This window comes from Natator depressus, chromosome 24, assembly GCF_965152275.1.
Source record: "Natator depressus isolate rNatDep1 chromosome 24, rNatDep2.hap1, whole genome shotgun sequence".
Classification (NCBI taxonomy): Eukaryota; Metazoa; Chordata; order Testudines; family Cheloniidae; genus Natator; species Natator depressus.
The window spans coordinates 8,935,575-8,954,254 of record NC_134257.1 but is presented as its reverse complement, the minus strand read 5'-3'; the positions used below and the strand labels follow the sequence as shown (position 1 = coordinate 8,954,254).

General features: G+C 46.6%; 1 protein-coding gene across 2 annotated transcripts in view; it reads right to left on the bottom strand.

Moving 5' to 3' along the window:
* The window catches only part of PI4KB (phosphatidylinositol 4-kinase beta), a 58,262-nt gene extending 39,835 nt beyond the window's left edge, over positions 1-18,427 (bottom strand). For both annotated transcript variants that reach the window (XM_074939126.1, XM_074939127.1), the window contains exons 1-3: positions 18,343-18,427; positions 15,676-15,798; positions 4,380-5,349 (exon numbers count right to left, since the gene is read on the bottom strand). In XM_074939126.1, the coding sequence (XP_074795227.1) occupies positions 4,380-5,321 (942 nt within the window). In that variant the 5' untranslated portion in view covers positions 5,322-5,349; positions 15,676-15,798; positions 18,343-18,427. The remainder of the gene's footprint in view (positions 1-4,379; positions 5,350-15,675; positions 15,799-18,342) is intronic.
* Positions 18,428-18,680: the final 253 nt, after the last annotated feature.

Here is an 18,680-nt window from a genome sequence, read left to right as displayed (position 1 = left end):
ATTTAAAATAAAAAAGTATGAATGCCTGCTTTAACCCAGACTAGCTTCATCCGGAACTGAAGGTACTGACAAAGGCTTGAGTGAACCAGAAGCAGTATGAACGTATGTCTCATTTAAGGGTCCATAAACAAGGATGGTGGGGCAATAATAATCTTTAAATTATAGATTCATCCCTATTCAAACCACAAGATAACATTAATTAGCCCAGTGTTTCAGTTCTTCCTGATTCCGACAGGCTTTTTGCTAGTGCTGAAGTTAGTCAATTCCCATTGTTTTTAGTTTAAATATTCTCCTAGACCAGATTAGAGCTAATGGAATGATTTACTTTTCTCAAAAATCTGGCGCTCCACTCCATCCCCCATCCCCGGCCTCTCCTGAACTGTGGTCCTGAATTTGTCTTACTTAAATGCAAGCACGTCAGATATATTTGTAAAGCCAAGTGTAAGTTTATAGCGCTACAGAAGTGTTCTGATAATAGTATAGGCCAACTGGTGAAAGTTCAATACTTTATCCCTGGCCTGGTCACAGCTGAGGTTTTTACAGGTTTAAAAACGAGACAAATCTGAATATTTAATGAATGTCCCTGGCAGGATGATGCCAGTGTAAGACCAGATGTTTGGATGAGGGCATCGTCAATAAAATCAGAGTTGAAGGAAAGCTTAGTCATGATCCTTGCCAGTAACCCACTTACTTAATCTTAATCCCAAAACAAGTTTTCAATTTATAATCAAATTCCGCAATCTCTAAAAAGAAAGAATTTTGAGGAGTCAGAAAAAGGTAGAGAAACTTTCTCCTGGGGCATGATTAAAGTATATTACTTATGGTTCATAACCAAGTTAAATGAGGCCAGCAAGGGCTGAAGTGGAGAGTGACACGTTATTGGTGGAGACTTTGCTGCCTCTGCTGCTCATCCACCCGGTCAGTGCCTGGAGGCACTTAGTACTGATCAAATTATCCTAACCGAACCTTAAGAATAGCAGCAATTCACTGGGGCAGTTAGAGCCTCTGGGCCCAATACTCATTGATGCTAATGCCCTATGCTGTTCTAGTGGCACAAAGAGGCTGGAAACAACCCCGAGATCCCTCTGCACAGGGCTCTAAAGGGACCCTGCACCTAGCGTACGTTGAGAATCTAGTTGGAGTGCACTGCACTACGGCTATTCTCAGCTTCCCAGGAGCCATGGAAAGCACAGCATTAAGTTAGAGCATACTTGCACCCACAGGGCAGGGCTCTGCATGGCCCCAGAATACGGGGTGGGGTGAAAAAAGGTTTAGAGACACCTTAGCCCCCACACGCAGACACTGTTCCAAGTGCAAAGGTGGAGTGACTGAGAATTACTTAGCATTAAATAGCTGCCTCTTAAGACTATCTGACAGTCTGCAGAAGAGTGTGTTTTCACAGGAGTTTAGCTGTTTTAACATAAGACGATGTTTCTAGGAATTTAAACAGCAAACGGAGGATCTTAACCAGCCTCTTGAACGCTCTGAAGCTGGGAAAGTTTTTAAAGAGCCTGGATAGCTGAGGCCTCCTCCACTGCCATACACCATTTAAAAGGCTTGCATGGCCTCTGGACCGAAATATGTTTTAAACATTGCCAAGAGAAACTCTTCTCAGTGCAGCTTTACATAAATTATAGATGAAAGCTTCAGTTTCCATTATATGAGCAGCTGCAGCCAGTATGAGCTAAGGAGACCTCCACGTGTCCTGCTTTCTGTCAGCCAGCTGTTTTCTACCAAACAGTGAACTGTCAGGGACATGAAACATTCACTTACCCTACCCACATGGTGCCTTCCCCTTGGCTCATGACATGCGAATTCGCAGGGTTGGGAAAACAGGACTTTTTAACTACTAATCGGCCAGGCTGTGTTCAGCTGACATAATTAATACTTCATGTTTCTGTAGAGCCTCTTTCTTAAAGGCTCACAAAAAAGCTTTCTCAAGTTCTATACATACAAGAATTACACAGCCCCCTCTGGCATTGCGTAACAGAGGGGATGGGGATCATTAGCAAAGGATGTCAGCTAAACTCCCTGCTGTTACAGAAACAACCACAAGATCTTTAGTGTCTAGACAGAGCAGAGAGCAACTTGGTTGTCTATTATTCAGAGGAGACCTTGAAAAACAGGCATACACCCAGAGAAAGCTGCATGGAATTAAATTTATCTGTCTTGGAAAGACCAAGGGCTGAGTCAGCCCTGCTGCGATTTGAACCTGTGGAGTAATGTATAGGTGTAACAACCTTAATTCTCTGCCAGCTAAACCATCCCTTTTGGTCAGATGATTCGCTACCCCAAGAGAATATTTCAACTGCTTGAGTTAAGACAGAGGAAGTGATGCATTGCTTCTCTCCAATTTGTTGAGCACAGCTCACAGGTCTGCACTCTTAACACCTCAATTCCCTGTCCTCTCACCCTCTAACACTGTAGTACTGGAAATAAGACCTGCACTACTCATTACCTTGGTTTCCAAAAGAACATGTGGAGAAAACATCAAGGTCATTTGAAAGCAATGTAATAAAGCTCAGATTACCAGATTTTTCCTTTCCTTTCCTTTCCCTCCCTCAAAAACCAAGGGTACAGCTTTATCCTTTTGTTCTGAAAGACTATCTGCCAGACCTGTGAAATGGATGTAGGGGAGTCTAGATTCCTTTTGTAAGAAATGTAGCTCAAGCATCAGAAATAAACACAGTATCTGGCAAACAGATAAAGCACTCTGTAGAGGCAACAATATGATTGCAAAGGCTATACAAAGGCTATGCATAACTTTTCTACACTTAAAAATAACCAGTGTCATCCAGCTACTCACAAGGCTTGAGAGCGCCATTCAGAAGAAGAAGTATGACATGGGAAAATGTACATGTGCATGCAAGTTTGATTTAGTCCTTATTTAATGCTGCTTAGCATTAAACTGCATTAACACTAGACACTGCAAATTGACATTGCCTCACACACAGCCCAACCCTTCCAGCATAACACAGTTTGGGTTCCCTCTGCTTTATGGCTGGGAGGAAAAGGAGGACCAATTAAAAGGAGGTCTCATTACAACAGGCAATTTGTGGAACAAGAAAGTCAGCCAATATAAAAATGCCATGGCTCTCTTCTCAAAAGCAAGGGCATTTGCATCAGACATTTATTTTGGACAGTGAACGGGGACTAGACCTGGTGGAGTTGTCTGGGCTTATCTGCACAGAGGCTTTTTTTGCACAGGATTATTTTTTAATACCTTGATGGAATCCTCCTCAGAGGTGACTATGAGGGGCAGCCACTGTGTACTGAAATCGGGGGCCTTCCCTTCCCCTGCCTGATGCATTCATCTACAGGTGAATTCCCACCAGTCTTGGATATTAACAACCCTCTGTTCTGAATCTCTCTGCAACTCCCTCCTTGAGGCAAATGACAGAGACGGGGAATGAAAGTTCAGCAGAGGCTTGAAATATTCATTCTGTGCTTTGCATCAAGGCTGCAATTTCACACCAATGTCCCTCCCAGGATGAGCTCCCAGGGTAACCAATAGCAAGCCCTAACGCACCAATTCAAAACAAAAACTCCAGCTGTATTTTACAGATGTGCTGATCATATTTATTAACGAATTTATTAGCGAAAAGACTGATCATTGAGAGACTCATTCCTATGAACAATGGTCATGAGACCACCTACAGTAGCTATAACTAATGGGCGCAAAGCATTTCTGTATATATCTGCTAAATGTACAGGGCACTTCCTTCCTTTACAGGAGCAAGCCTAGTTCAGGCTCAGAGCTGGGGAATAGGAGCCTGGGTTCTATTCTTAACTCTAGCACTAAATCACCATGTAACTTAGCTACCTACTTAGATGTGCTCATTCTTGTTGAATTGGAACATTTTAAACAATAAGGAGTTTATCTTTCCCAGAATCTTTTAAGGTAGGAAACAGTTGTCTCCCTTTGTACAGACAGGAAAATGAAGATGAAGATTAAATTGTGATACAGGAAATCTGTGGCTTAGAAACTGAACCCACAGCTCCTGAATCCCAGTCCACTACCTTAACCATAAGGTCATCCTTCCTTTCCTAGCTTCCCCATCAGTAAAGTGGGGGAACAATACTCACCTATCTTTGTAAAGGCACCTGTAGGACCCTCAGAGAAAAGGCATTAGAGAAGAAGTGCAAAGTATTTTCTTTTATTACAGTAGAGAGTTCCTGCATGAATGGGCTCTACGTTTTCCAGCCATGGCTACAGCACATAATGCCACTTTTCTTGGGGGAAAAAAATAAATGAAATTTACATCATTTGCACTGGTTAATATAAAAATCTCTAGCAGAGAAAGAGTTATGAGATGAGGCCCAAAGGCACATATCCTGTTGTGGACACACGCTTCAGACAAAAGAGACTCCAACATTACCTCATCCTCGCTCTCGACTTTGGGATTGCTGGCGGTCCGTTTCAGATTGCTGCTCAGGCTGATGCTAGCTGTGGCGTCCGACTTGGACCGCTGGTGAGTCCTTTTGGAAGGTGACAACCCCATGTCGGGCGCCGGGCTCAGAGACGGCAGCTCCCTCTTTTTGTGAGCTGGCTTCAACTCATCAGAGAGGATGAGCTTCCGCAGCTTGGTCCCACGGGAGTGTCGCTGAGTTGAGATGTGCATGTCCGAGGAATAGGCACCCAGCAGCAGAGCACACTGGAGGGAAAAGTTGATGCTTTGCCGACAGCGGTGCACAATGTAGGGTTTGATAGCATCGCCAACATCTTCATCCATATGGATGTACATGTTTAGAAGCTGTGGCAGGTAGAAGTCCACATCCTCGTTCCTAAAGCAAAACAACCTATTTCCAATATAAGCTTGTACCCCTGGCTCCTTTGAATTGTACAAGTATGAAATGGCCATGGAGATATCAAAGAGTTTGGATTCAAAGAGCCGGAGCAGCCAGGACTGCTTAGCTGAGTTGTTCTTTTGCCGCCTCCGGGCGCTTTTCACTGTGTTGGCCATGGTCTCGTCCTCCTCCTGGATCCTGGAAGGCGCGCCGGCTGGGTCGTCCAAGCATTTGATTTCACAGCCATCTCCGACGTCTCCATTGGCTAGTTCCAGGTTGGTCCGTGGAGCACTCTCCGTTTCGTTGCCATCATCCGATTTAGCCACGCTGTCTGAGGAGACCCCATGCATCAGCTTGACCTTCTCCAGGACCTCTTCACAGGCTTTCTTCGCCACCTCAGGGTCGATAACCGCCAACTCTCCAACGCCTTCTCTGATGACGCTGAGAGGAGTCCCTCCATTTCCCTGCAGCACTGGGCCGGATGACTGATCCAACACTGTCCCAGGGGCTGCGTCTACAATAGCGTCACCCATAGCAGTGGCAGGTCTGCACGCTTCAAAGCTGAAATGAAAGCAATGTGAAAGGTAGTCAATAGCATCATTTTGGGAAGGGGAGAGAGATCATCTGCCTATTAACCTGCTGCAGAGCCTACTAGGTGCACTCTTTTTGGGATGTACCTCAGAAGATATTTAAAGTTGAGACAATCTGGTGTGAACATTTTTTGACTACGGTCTTGTCTGCATAGGAATGGCATGCACATCGGTGCAACAACAATAGGGAAAACCTCTAGTATATGCACAATTTACAGCAGTGAGGCTTATCTTGAAATAGATCACATTTGGCCTTTAGACTACTTCTCAAGGCCCTTTCTACCCAGCCTTGATTTGCAAAAAGCAAAAGAAAATAACCAGGAAACTCTTTATACCTCACACTAAAGGAATTTTGCAAGGTTATGTAGCCATTAATGGGATTATGGCTTTATACGCCAAGCTGGGTGTATCCAATGCGCTTTGTTCATAACTAGAATGTAATAAATCCCTCCCGGCTCCGCTTTTATCATTTTAATTTCCCCTTGTGACAGATTAATATGTAGCGCTTACCTAGCACTTTGAAAGTTAAGTCGCCTGCCACTCCTGGGAGGTAGGTAAGTATTATCCCTTTATTACATTGAGAAATAGAGACTACTTGACGTGCAAGAACTACAATCAGAACAAGAATTCCTGCTCCAAGCCCCATACTCACATGTCTGGGCTATGCCCCGCCCCCCTACAATTCACACTCATTTTTAATATTACTTTTTTTTTTTTTAAATAAAGCTAAAACCAAAGCTGGAAACACTTCCTACTTTTGTCATATCAATCATAACTGCAACAACATATCCTACTATGGTCAGCCAGAAATAAGGAAACCCAGTGCCAAATGGAAATATCTTTTTTTAAACTGACATTCCTCTCAATAAAAGTTTGTTATTGCAGTTCTGACCACTTTTCTTTCCTTGCTTTTCTGTACAGGAAGATAACTCACAATCACCATACAACACCACCATCTTTTTCAAATGCATAAGTATTTCAGTAGGATTCCTATTTCCCGCTCTCTCACAGTCACTTCCAAACCCAGTAGAATTATTTGCTGTGGAAAGAGATCACTAAACAGTTTTCAGCCTATCCATTCCCAATCTGACCCCAACTCCATATTTACAGCCTACAAAATCCTTACTGGCACGGCACGTGACCTAGGACAAGAGACTTCCCTGCTAATTTAATTACTTGGTTTATGTATTTATTTCTAAGAGTGAATACCATGTTTATCTGCTAATCCATGACATAAACCAAGTGCGGGCAACCAATCACATGGTTACTTCCACATGCTGCCAGAAGATCTATTCTTCTTCTTCCCCACCCACCTTTAAGAAAAAAGCCATTGCTATTTGTAGAGTCAGAAAATAATCCTGAAACAAATTAATGAGAGCGCCTTAAGTTAATTTTCATAAGGCAGATTCTTTACTGTAACTGTCCAACCAAAGCTCAACATCTAAGGCAGAGGTAGTCTATTTTTTGTCAAGGTCCAAATTTCTTGGTCAAGATATAGTCAAGGTCCAGACTCCAGAGAAAATAATAATAATAAAAAAACTATAATGATAATAGTACGTAAATAAAAAAGATTTTGGGGATCTGTTCAAAAGGATATAGCAGTCTGAATTTTCCCAAGTCTAAGGGATGAAAGAGAGATCCAGTGCTGCGCCATTAGCATCGGGAGAACTTTCTGAACCTCCATTTCCCCATCTGTGTAATGGGAATATCTACTCACATCCCATGGCTGTTGGGAAGATTTTCTATCTAAGGTACTTAATAGGTCCCCTTGTATCTGAGTTCAGTCTCACAGTCTGCATTTATCCTCAACACCCGCAAGGTAGAGAAGAACTTGTCTTCTCATTTTACAGATAGGTAACTGAGGTACAGAGAAGCTAAGTGACCCTTAAAGTCACAGAGGAAGTCTGGGGCAGAGCAGGGACTTGAATGCAGGTCTCCAAGTCCTAGGCTAGTACCCTAACAACTGGACCATCCTCTTCTCATTTACATTCCTATCTTGTTGTCCTCAGCTTGCCATGATGAGAGAGGAGGAATGAATTAATCAGCAAAAATATCCAAGAGTTTCTTTTCAAATACTGGAATTGAATACGAGTAATATAGCGATGCTTAGCCATTAACTTCTCTATTTCTGTAAAATGAAGATTTTCTCTTCTAACCGAAGAACTGCTTTAGTTCTAACTTCTGGGTAAATGAAGTCTGACCAAATCTCAGCAAGGTCCTATCAATCTTTCTAGGCATTCGAAGCGATGTAACTACAGCTTTCACCCTTCTGCACAGAAATAACATACACAGCATTTGTAAGTTACTTTTCCTTTGTGTGTCCCATTTCCTTTGGTGCCTACCCCACATGCTTTGAACATTTGTGGTAATTAGATCCTAACCCCCCGGAAAACACAAGAAAGTTATTTTCCCTCCTTAATTAGCTTTGCTTTGCCCCATGAAAACTCAACACTACCAATACATGGACAAGGGAGAGGTCTTCCTCTATATTTCAACAAAGGACTATGACTGTAGTACAAAAGCAGGTACAGGGTATTGCAGTTTGCCTACAACTGGGGGAAGCCATTCCATGGGATCTCTACAAGCTGGAATCCTTAAAATGTTAACATCAAGCCAACTGGAATGACAAACACCAACTAATAAAAAAAATCAACTGTGGCATTTGTTAAAGCCCAACCCTAGATCATCAGTCACATGCCAAGTGCAAAAGTACCTTTTATACCATGCTAACCAGTCATCCCTGACTATTATAACAATCTAACATACAATCACAGAGGGCTTTTATAGTCCCAGACTCTCGGGCGGGCGGGCGGGGGGGGGGGGGCAGGTTTGATGCAGAAAAATGCTTTTGACAAGTTTCTTGTTAGGTTGCAGATGGAAAATATTATAGGGATCCGATTAAACTACTGTTTTCCCACTTGCTTATTTTAAACTTAAGTATACGAATGCTAAGAAGGAAGCATGGCCATGGGGTTAAGTCTATGGATGGAGACTGAAGATCTGAGTTTAGTTCCCAGCTGTGTGTGACCCTGAGCAAATCACTTCATCTCCCTCCCCCTAATGCCCAAAAAGCTGTCTTGTCTATTAGAGTAAAATACACCATCTAGCAACAGGATCAGATAAGGAAGCAACTCCATGGTCTGATTTCTACACCCTTTCAGCAGCGCCTCCTTCCCCAAACCATAAGATAGTCCCTGGTTAAAGGGTCATAAAAGTGGGAGGTGTGCATGCTCAGTGGACCCTATTAGAAACAGAAATGTTTAAGATTTTCTCTTCAATTTATCCAAACTGCCCAGAACACCTGTGTCATGTTCCAGAATCATTAGAGACAATAAAACAATCACATTGAAATGCTAAGCTATAAAACCCCCTTAAAGCTTCCATGACTTGGGCTACTGCACCCCCAGTGTCATCTAGAACAGCTTTATACATGCAGTCTAGATTCCCATCAAGGCACATGGGGGCTTCCACCACTGTGTAAATCTCAAAATGCAGCAGCTGCAAAGCCCAGAAGAATTCCCCAAATCCTTTATCACCCCCACACACCCCAAAAGCCTTCTCTTTGGGAAGCAATGCTTGCTCAGGAACAACGCAACAAGAAGCACTGCTTATAAGTGGTGCTAAATCAGCAATAAAAGGAGAAAGATGGCGAGAGACTTGCAACCGCTCAGTGGGTTCAGCTGGGATTAGACAGCCATCAGAACCAAATGCAACACACAGGCCTACTGGGTCCGCTCCCCATGGCAGTTCTAGCACTGGAACCAGTGCAGGGCATTTCTTTAGTTCTTAGAACTATGGTTTAAAGCCAGGATTGTCTAACTTCTTTCTGTATCTCCCTGACACAATCTAGATCAACCATCCCCGCACCTGGTTTATTCAGTGATTTGTCTGGGTCAGTTTGGAGAAAGCCAAAGAAACATCTCCCTCTCTAAAAGCTCCATAACATCCCAAACAGGGAATGCATTCTCTGCCTTCATCCTCCTCTATATTTTTCTGTGGTTCTCAACAGTTGGTTAAACATATTACAATGTGCTATTTACCTCTGTTTGCAGCTTTGAGACCTCAGTTTAGCTCCTCCATTCTAAATCACTGTGCTCATTAGGATAACAAGCTCACCAGTTATATACAATGAAGCAATATAATCTAGAAAGCAGCCTGAGCTGAATTCTTGTGGTTCCTACTTCACCCACAATTTCGACCTGGTGGAACTCCACAGATGTCAGCGATTTAACACAAAAGAAAGGAAAGTGCCCAGTGAATATAGAATTTCATACATGAAGCTGTGAAGAGTTAAAGCTCTTGAAGTGCATTGTTTTTTGTGATTCCTTGTAAGCGCTTAGGGAGACCTAATGGAACAGAGTGATGGCATTTTAAAAAGTGTCCCAGTCCTGCCTGCCTTGAATAAAGACCATTAGCACTGTAGCATTAGGACTGGCAAGCAAACAGGAATACTGGATGGAGAGTCAATAAGACATCTGGTCTCTATTACACTATGTTGCTTTTTGTTTTCCTCAGCATTCATGATTTACTGCATCTCATTCCAGCTCCAGATATTTTTCAGAACACACTAATCGGGATGGGGAGGGGGGGAATAAAGCAATTTCAATATACACTGAATCAAGACTTCATTTTCAACTCTGCCTCCACTATATAGACTCTCTGCATTGCCACTGCACTTTTCAGTGGATCACAAAGTGCTTTACAAATATTAACCCTTGCAACTTTCCCCCTGAAGAGGCTATTCTTACTTTTAAAAGTGGGAAACCGAGGCAGAGGGAAAGTGACTAGACCAAGATCACATAGGAAGGCTGTAGCAGAATGCTATAAGCAGGATTTAAACAAAGACCATGATAAATTCTTCTTATCGGAGAATGTATCTTCCTCCGCCTAGTATGAAATTCCTTTAGTAGGAGAAAAATTCTTCTCTCGGCATCAGCACAGATGGATTGCCATCCATTTTCACACCTGGCTGAACTGGATTAAACCTGAACACGACATACATGTCTCATCCATTCAAAAGCCAGACATGCTCAAGGGACAAACTGTGCCCTTAAGGCTGCACCCTGTTCTACAACAAAACATTTTCTGTGCTTTTTTTTTCCCCCCACAAACTGTACTCACAAAAAATGTAGCTTGGCAGAATTCGATTTTTATCCTTTCATAATTTCAAAGGGTAACACTGATCTTTATTTTTAAGCATTTTTTTTCTTACTTTTATCAATTTAAAATTTTCACAAAACTGAGTTTTAAGCATTTTTTCCCCAATTTTCATTTATTTAAAATGTTCACAATTGTGGGAAATTATGGGTGGTCAGACAATTACTTAACGACAGTAGATGCTGAGATTCAAAAAGTCACAGCTTTATAATTGTTAAAACACAAAATGACATCACACATCAAATAATACAAAGTAAAGAGCCTTAAATCAAACTCTCAAAGCTCTCAAGCAGCATTTTACCTACTCTGCCTAGCTGTCAATCTCTATCATCATCGATGGAAATATTTTTTCCATCAGTTTTGGTGTGTACGATTAAATCAACGTGTTCCAATAAAAATCTAACCCTTCCAAGCCTAAGAATAAATTTAAATAACAAATAGAGGGAGAGCAAGATTAAGAGGCACAAGGAGGAGAGGAGATGTTTTTCAGTTGAGATTTTGTGCAAGATGGGAAGTCAGCAAGGCGGAGAGATGAAGGGAGGCTATTCTGGGGGCCAGGAGACGCACAGAGGAAAGACTTTCCACACCAATGGTGGTAGTGTGAATGGGCAGAGGAGGCTAGTATTAAGAGTCTTGATCCTGCCTCTGGCCCTGATCCAGCAAAGCACTTAAGTACAGGCTTAATTTATCAAACTCTTTGGCCACTAGGTTCCAGGCAGCTACCTCCTCGTTTCTGTATCTGACCTACATCCCAACTGGTGTTACAATATGGGGTCCTACCCAGAGTGTGACCCATGCTATGACACCTGTAAGGTCCAGGCTAGACGCTGAAATTAGGAGCATGGCTACCTGGAACTGGCTGCATTGTGTGAATTCCCAAGTTTATTCCTTACCTCTATAAATCCGCAGAAAAGAAGGACAGACTCTCCCACAATACCCAATGCAGCACAGTTTGCTGTGGTGCTAAGAACCGCGGGATGTGCCCATGAGAGAGAGGTAGAGCCAGTAATGGCACCCAGGAGTCCTGAGTCCCAGTCTCCTGCTCTAACTACTAGCCTGCACTCCAGGAAGTACGATGTAAAAACATAGGACAGGAACAGTAAAGGATGGACTGTCAATGAGTACTCAGGGACTCCTTAATATAGGAATCATAGTCGATGTGTCCTTCTGAGCCTTTGTGGTGTGCCACGGCAAGGTCAAAGGAAACCTGTAGTTGATAGATCTGTGGACACCATGTAAAATTAATCCAGCTATTTTCCCACTGAATCAATAGGGTCACCACACACATGCATGAAAGCAGTACACCAAAACTCTAATGCACCTGCCCAGTAGCTGCTTTTCTCAATCAATAATTGTGCGGGGGTTTTATGCTCTATTGTAGGAGCCAGACAGAGTATCAGTTAAAGAGACTGCTCACCAATGGCTTGATCCCACTTAGATACTCAGCACCAAGTACCTCATTTCAGCACAAGCACAGTGGCTGGTTTTGCAAGTCGGCACTAATAATGCACTACGTGGACCACAGATCAGGACAGAGCTCCAAATTGTTTGACAAGTGGGCTGAAGTTTCTGCTACAGTCTGACCTCATAAAAATGCTCGGGTTAGAAGCATTTGACATCTCTTCACGGTTCTGCAAGGTTTCATTTTATGCTGGATTTGATTCAGCCAACTCTGCATTACTTAAATAGTAACAAGTCTGGGGCTCATGCAACCAGGATGAGGCATTACTCCTAAATTTGGATTAAAACGGATCTACTCTGCAGGGTATGCCACAAGGAATAATGATAAATGATCTCAAAGACATTATAGAAATGACTAAGAAATTGCTGCTCCACAGTCACATGAGGGATACAGGCTAGCAGTAAACTCCTTGCACAAAGACCTCTGCACCCAAAATCTCTGTTAATAGCAAACTGCTAATGCTTTGTCCTTCTGTAGCACTTTTCAGAGGACTGAGGCCCTTTATTCATTTAGCTTCCCTACCCCACTCTGAAGAAAAGATCCCATGCTGGAGTGGAGAAACGGAGGCAACCTGGCCAAGATCACAAAGGAAGCCACATCTCGTGACTTGCAGATCTGTACCATGAAACCATACTTCCTTCATTTCCTCTCCACGAGTTATAACTTGTGATGAAAAATAATTAAATCCAGTGACTTATTTTTAAAATTAATTTTTCCATAATAAAAAAATGTTGTGGTCTGATTTTCAGAGGTACTGCACTACCCCAGCTCTCTCAGTGGTCAACGAGAGCTGCAAGGGCTCAACTCCTTTGGAAATGGGACCTTAATGTCCAGACTAAGCAAAATTATGAACAAGTCAGAGCATCTCACAAGGCAGAGTTTGAGACCCACCATAAACATATTTAACTGCAGCAGCAACTCTATCAACTTGCTACTCTCAAAAACACTTCAACAATAATTTGCTCTTCTCTAGCTCCTTCATCTCCAAGTACTTTGCAAACATTAATCACCAACCTCTTTTTAACAGAGATAAATCAAAGCCTGGTCTACACAAAGTTAGGTTGACCCAGCTATGTTGCTATGGGGTATGAAAAATCCACAGCCCTCAGCAACTGTCACTAATAACTCTAGGGTACACTGTGCTACGTCAATGGAAGAATACCACCTCTCGGGGAGGTGGATTACCTACACTGACGGGAGAACCCTTCCTGTCAGCATAGATAGTGTCTACGCTGCGGCTGTGCTGCTGTAGCTTTTCAAGTGTAGACAAGCCCTAAGGTACAGTGGTGTAATCTGATCTGGCAATTCCTATCTAGAGCAGCAGCCTGTCTCCAACAATGATCAGTACCAAGCGTTTCAGAGGAAGAAACCCTGCAGCAGGTAGTTATGGGCTAAGTTTCCTGTAAGTTGTGCAGCTGCACGGCAGCCTTCTTAGCACCACACAGGTGCTCAGGGAACCCGCCCAGGGACTTGCGATGGCCGGAGTGCGCCCGGCCCCAACTCAGCCACAAATGGGGCGCCCTGACCCAGCCCTGCCACCACGCCCCTCCCCTGGCCCGAACATAGCTATAGCCCAGACCTGCCAGGGGAGGGGCACCTATCCTGTGACCCCAGCCCCGGAGCTGCTGTGGTGGGGAGAGGCATCTCTCCCGCCCTAGCCCAGGTGCTGCTGCGGGGAGTCCTCTCTCCCACCATAGCCCCGGAGCACCCTCCTGCACCCCAACCCCCTCATCCCCGGCCCCACCCCAGAGCCCGCACCCCCAGCCAGAGCCCTCACACCCCTGCACTCCAACCCTCTGCCCCAGCCCTGAGCCCCCTCCCACACTCCGAACCCCTCAGCCCCACCCCTACCACATGAATTTTGCTATGTGCACCAATATGAAGGTGATGTGTCACACATCACTTCCATATTGGTGCACATAACAAAATTCATTCTGCACATTCAGCCTGCCCCAAGGGAGTTTCCTCCTAGTCCCCCAATAGTTAGAAGATTGTTTATGCCCTGAAGCTTGAAGTCTATATCCCTTCCAAAGCTCTTGCGTGTATATATATATTTATTATTTTACCAAGAATATCCTGAGTTATCAATATTTGAATTAAGAGGTGAAGTGACTTGCACAGAGTTAGTCCAAGAGCTGGGAAGAGAACCCAGTGGATCAAACTCCCAGTCCCCTGCTCTGACTGTTATAATGCCTCTGACAGGAATGGCTCATCTTTAGCTGTTCCAAACATGGAGACCTAAATTTAGCAGCAATCTAAGGACCACAGGACTGGAGTTTCTACTAAAGTCACATTCGGATTTCCAGAAGAGAAGTCAGTCTTATTACTGGAGTTTTCTATTTCCACCAAGTGGAAGCTGCAGTCTTAGACCCTGACCCTGCAGCTGGATCCACACAGGCAGATCCCCTGCACCCACGTGAACCACGGACTTCAATTATCATTACTAGATGTGGACCACAGTTAGCACAGAGGGCAATATAAATATAGCACATTGCCCAGCTCATAAAGCCAGAGTAGGTGAAATCTCTCAGCTTTCCTAAACATTAACAAAACCATTAAGACAAGAGAGCAGAATGACCTGAGAAGGGGCTGGGAGTAAGGATTCCCTGGTCCCGTTCCCAGTTCTGCAACTGACTTGCTTTGTGACTTTGGGCAAATTATTTCACCCAGCTGTTCCTCAAGTTTTACCATGTGTAGAACGCTTTGAGGTCCTCAGACCGAAGCTGCCATGAGAGTGCAAAGTATTACCTGTGTCTAGATACCAGAAGGAATGGATAGGGCAATACATATTGACCATTTGATTGTAACGCCTACAGAACTATCAACTTGGAGCATCTTCTGTAGGAACAGGTCAGAAGAACATAAGAACAGCCATACTGGGTCAGACCAAAGGTCCATCTAACCCAGTATCCTGTCTTCTGACAGTGACCAATGTCAGGTGCCCCAGAGGGAATGAACAGAGGTAATCAGGCGATATCAGGTCTGCTGATATACTGTCTACCATGAAAATCTAATGTTAATAAAAACTGCCTCTGGGAAGCCCACTTGCCTAGCATATCAAATAATTTTTAAAATCCTTAAGTAGTTCTTTCAGGAATTTTTAAAAAACACAGGAAGGACAAGATGGCTCAATGGATTGGTAATGGGCTACAAAACCCTCCACATCTAAGCTGTTCAGATTCAGCCCTGGTCATTAACGACTGAGAGATGTTATCTGAGGGCCGACAGAATGAGCGGGGGGGGGGGGGGGGGGGGGGGGGGAAGGGGAGGTCTCAGTCCAGTTCCTAAAAATCTATTATCATATCAGAAGACGCAGCACTACAAGGATTTGCAGCAGATCAGTCAATGACTGACAGGAATACAGGCCTGTCAGGACTGACAAGTCATTATAATGGTTAATGTTGAGATCAGGATTAAAGCAAAGCATAGGAGATGCTTGTATTGCCACTGTCCATTCTGTACCTGTTAAAGGGATATTCACAGGACTTTGGTCTCTGGGCACGAAATCAATCCAGCATCTTTCACCAGCACCACCATCTGTTTCTCTCTCTCTCTCTCTCACACACACACACAAACACACAATATATTTCTCAGAGATTATGAAGCATTTAAAACAGAAGATCTGATTGCTTGGGGATAACGAATTACGAAACAACAATCCATCAGTCTGTTGCATACCTGGTGCAATCGTATCCAACACGGCAGCTTCTCCCTCCTTGAATGCATGCACACCAATATGATCGAGCTATTCATCTTTGACAATGCGGACTCAAGTGGATTCCCAGAGATGATTCTAATCAGCTGTTTGAAGGAGGGGAGAAAAAACTATGCTACTCAGGCATAAAAAGATTCCCTTGTAACTGAAATAGACCAAACAAGCCCTGGTTGCTGCTTGGCTGCATTCAATAACAATCCATAGCTGTTTGAATAATAAATACCAATACGTGTAAGTCTGCAGCCCAGTTGAAACCATGGCCCCTGGAAAACCAGCTTTGTCCATCCCCCAGTACACCCAGGGCAGAATCCCTCCTCCCCAGCTTTACAAGACAATTAAGGCTCCATCCAACCCTTTAAGTTTTCTCTTTTTCAAAAGAGGTGACATTTGGCTGCTGCAGTAAGAGACTGGTTACAAATCACATCAGAAAAAGGCAGGGCTAACCACATCACAGAGAACAAACTCTTCTGGAGTTCATAGGTCTGGGGGCAAGGGGGCAGAATTTATTCAAAGCAATAGCTAGAAATGCCAACACAAGAATCACCACTGCCTCTCCCTCCCAGCAACTGGAAGGAAATTAAAGAGACACCAGAACAATTCCTGTCTCCAGTCCCAGCTTTGGGGAATTTCTTTTTGCCCTGGGCTGTTACTGTCAGTGGCATTTACTGGGGGAGAGACAGAAAAGACTTAGCACCAGCTATGCCACCATAAGGAATTACAAGCCCGTTCACTGAGTGGGAAGAAGGGGGGTAACCACATGAAGTGGGGGCCACCCCAGAAAAGAGAAGGATAAAATCCCTGGAAAACGGAGGTGGTTACACAAGGGCAGAGAAATTCAATCACTGGAAGAAGAATCCCAGAGAGGCTGCCTAGATAGAGGGAGGAAACTATAACTCCACAGGAGACAGTGCAGGAACTGGAGAATACCCCAGGAAGGGGAGTAAATGGGGTGGGGGGGACAGGAGGGGTTAGTTATGAGGAAATCCCAACAAGGGACAGCTAAGCATGAGGGGCCTGGATGGCAGCTCCAGCAATGGGGAGAATAGGAGAGATTTCACTATGGGAGGAGGAGGCAGGGGGGCTCTCTTAGGAGCAACCTGGGGGAAAGGCTTCAGGATGTCCTAGTTGGGGAGGGGGGCAGCTGGATGTGGGGCAGCACAGAGACTTCAAGAGTGGCAGCAACCTTGGAGTGAAGGTCGCATGAGAGGTCCACAGGAAGACACAGACATAGGGGGGAGGGGGGGAGAAGAGAAGGACGTTGTTTTAGTGACCCCAATGGAATGGGTCCCACTGGGCAGGGGGAAGATGGAGGACCTATAAGGGGGACTCAAAGAGAGGGAACCAGGGGATGATAAGGGGCTCTAAGGGGGATGGAAGTGGGGAAGGCTGAAGAGGGGGCTGTAGGGTGAACTGGAGGGGGGACAGAGTGAAGGAAGGGGACACCGAGTGAGAGGGGGTGAGCAGGCTGGAGAAGGTGAGGAGAAGCTGGGGAATGAAGGGGGACCCTGGCAGGTGAGGACAGGGGGAGGCGAGAGGAATCTGAAAAGGGGATAAGGGGGAACTGGAGGGAGAAAGGGGGAGGGGACGCAGGGAGGGGAGTGGGGGGGGGCCAGGGGATCCAGCGGGGGGAGGGGAATGCTGTGAGGAGTGCGGAGCCCGGGGGGGCCCTCAAGATGTGCTGAGGGTGGCAGGGGACCCAGAGAGGGGGTTGGGGGAAGCGGGGGGCCGGGGACCCAACTGGGGGGTGAGGGTAAAGTGGGAGGCCAGGGATCCAGGAGGGGGTTGGGGGGAAAGAGGGGGGCAAGGGACCCAGCGGGGAGGATGCTGTGAGGAGGGGGCCCGTGAGGGGGGGACTGAGAGGGGCTGGGGACCCAGCGGGGGGGGTGGAGGGAAAGTGGGGGGCGAGGGACCAGTGGGGGGAGGCAGGGGAATGCTGTGAGGAGGGGGCCCAAGTGGAGGAAGTGGGGGGCCGGGGACCCAGCAGGGGGGAAATACTGTGAGGAGGGGGTCCATGTGGGGACCGAGCAGGGGGGGCTGAGGACCAGCGGGGGGGGCGGCAGAGGAATGCTGTAAGGAGGGGGCCCGTGGTGGGGAGGAAGTGGGGGGTAGGGGGCCCGTGGGGGGGCAGGGGAATGCTGTGAGGAGGGGGCCCGAGGGAACCCAGCGGGGGGGCCCGTGGGGAGGGACTGAGGGGAGCCGGGGACCCAGCGGGGGAGGAAGTGGGGGGCCGGGGACCCAGCGGGGGAGGGGGCAGGGGAATGCTGTAAGGAGGAGACCGGGGTGGAGGAAGTGGGGGGCCGGGGATTGGGGGGGAAGTGGGGGGCGGAGGGCCCGTGGGGGGGGCAGGGGAATGCTGTGAGGAGGAGACCGGGGTGGGGGAAGTGGGGGGCCGGGGATTGGGGGGGAAAGCGGGGGGCCGGGAGCCCGTGGGGGGGCAGGGGAATGCTGTGAGGAGGGGGCCCGAGGGAACCCAGTGGGGGAGCCGTGGGGAGGGACTGAGGGGGGGCCGGGGACACAGCGGGGGGGGAAGCGGGGGGCCGGGGGGGCGCGAGGGGTCCCCAGTGGGGGTGGGGGAGCCCTGCGGGGGGAACTCCCCTCCCCCCCGCCGCGGAGCCCGCCCTGTCGCTCACCTGCCGGCGGGGGACGCGGCTCCCTCCCCAGCCGGGACCCGCCGGCAGCAGCCGCCGCAGCCTCCGCACAGCAGCAGGCCCCAGCTCCGGGGCTGCCCGCCGCGCCGCCTGAGGGGCCTTCACACCCACCGCCACCACAGGGACGAGGAAAGGCGCCCCAAAAATTACCGCGCCCCCAAGCCCCAGAGTCCCCTTGCCGCGCGCTCACGGGGGGGGCCCCTACCCTCCTCCTCGCAGGGGAGGGTGCTAGGACGCAAGGACCCCGGACACCCATAGAAACCTATGCGCTCTGCAGGGGTGGCTACTTCATTGCCTGATCAGAAAGGGGCCCAGGCGAG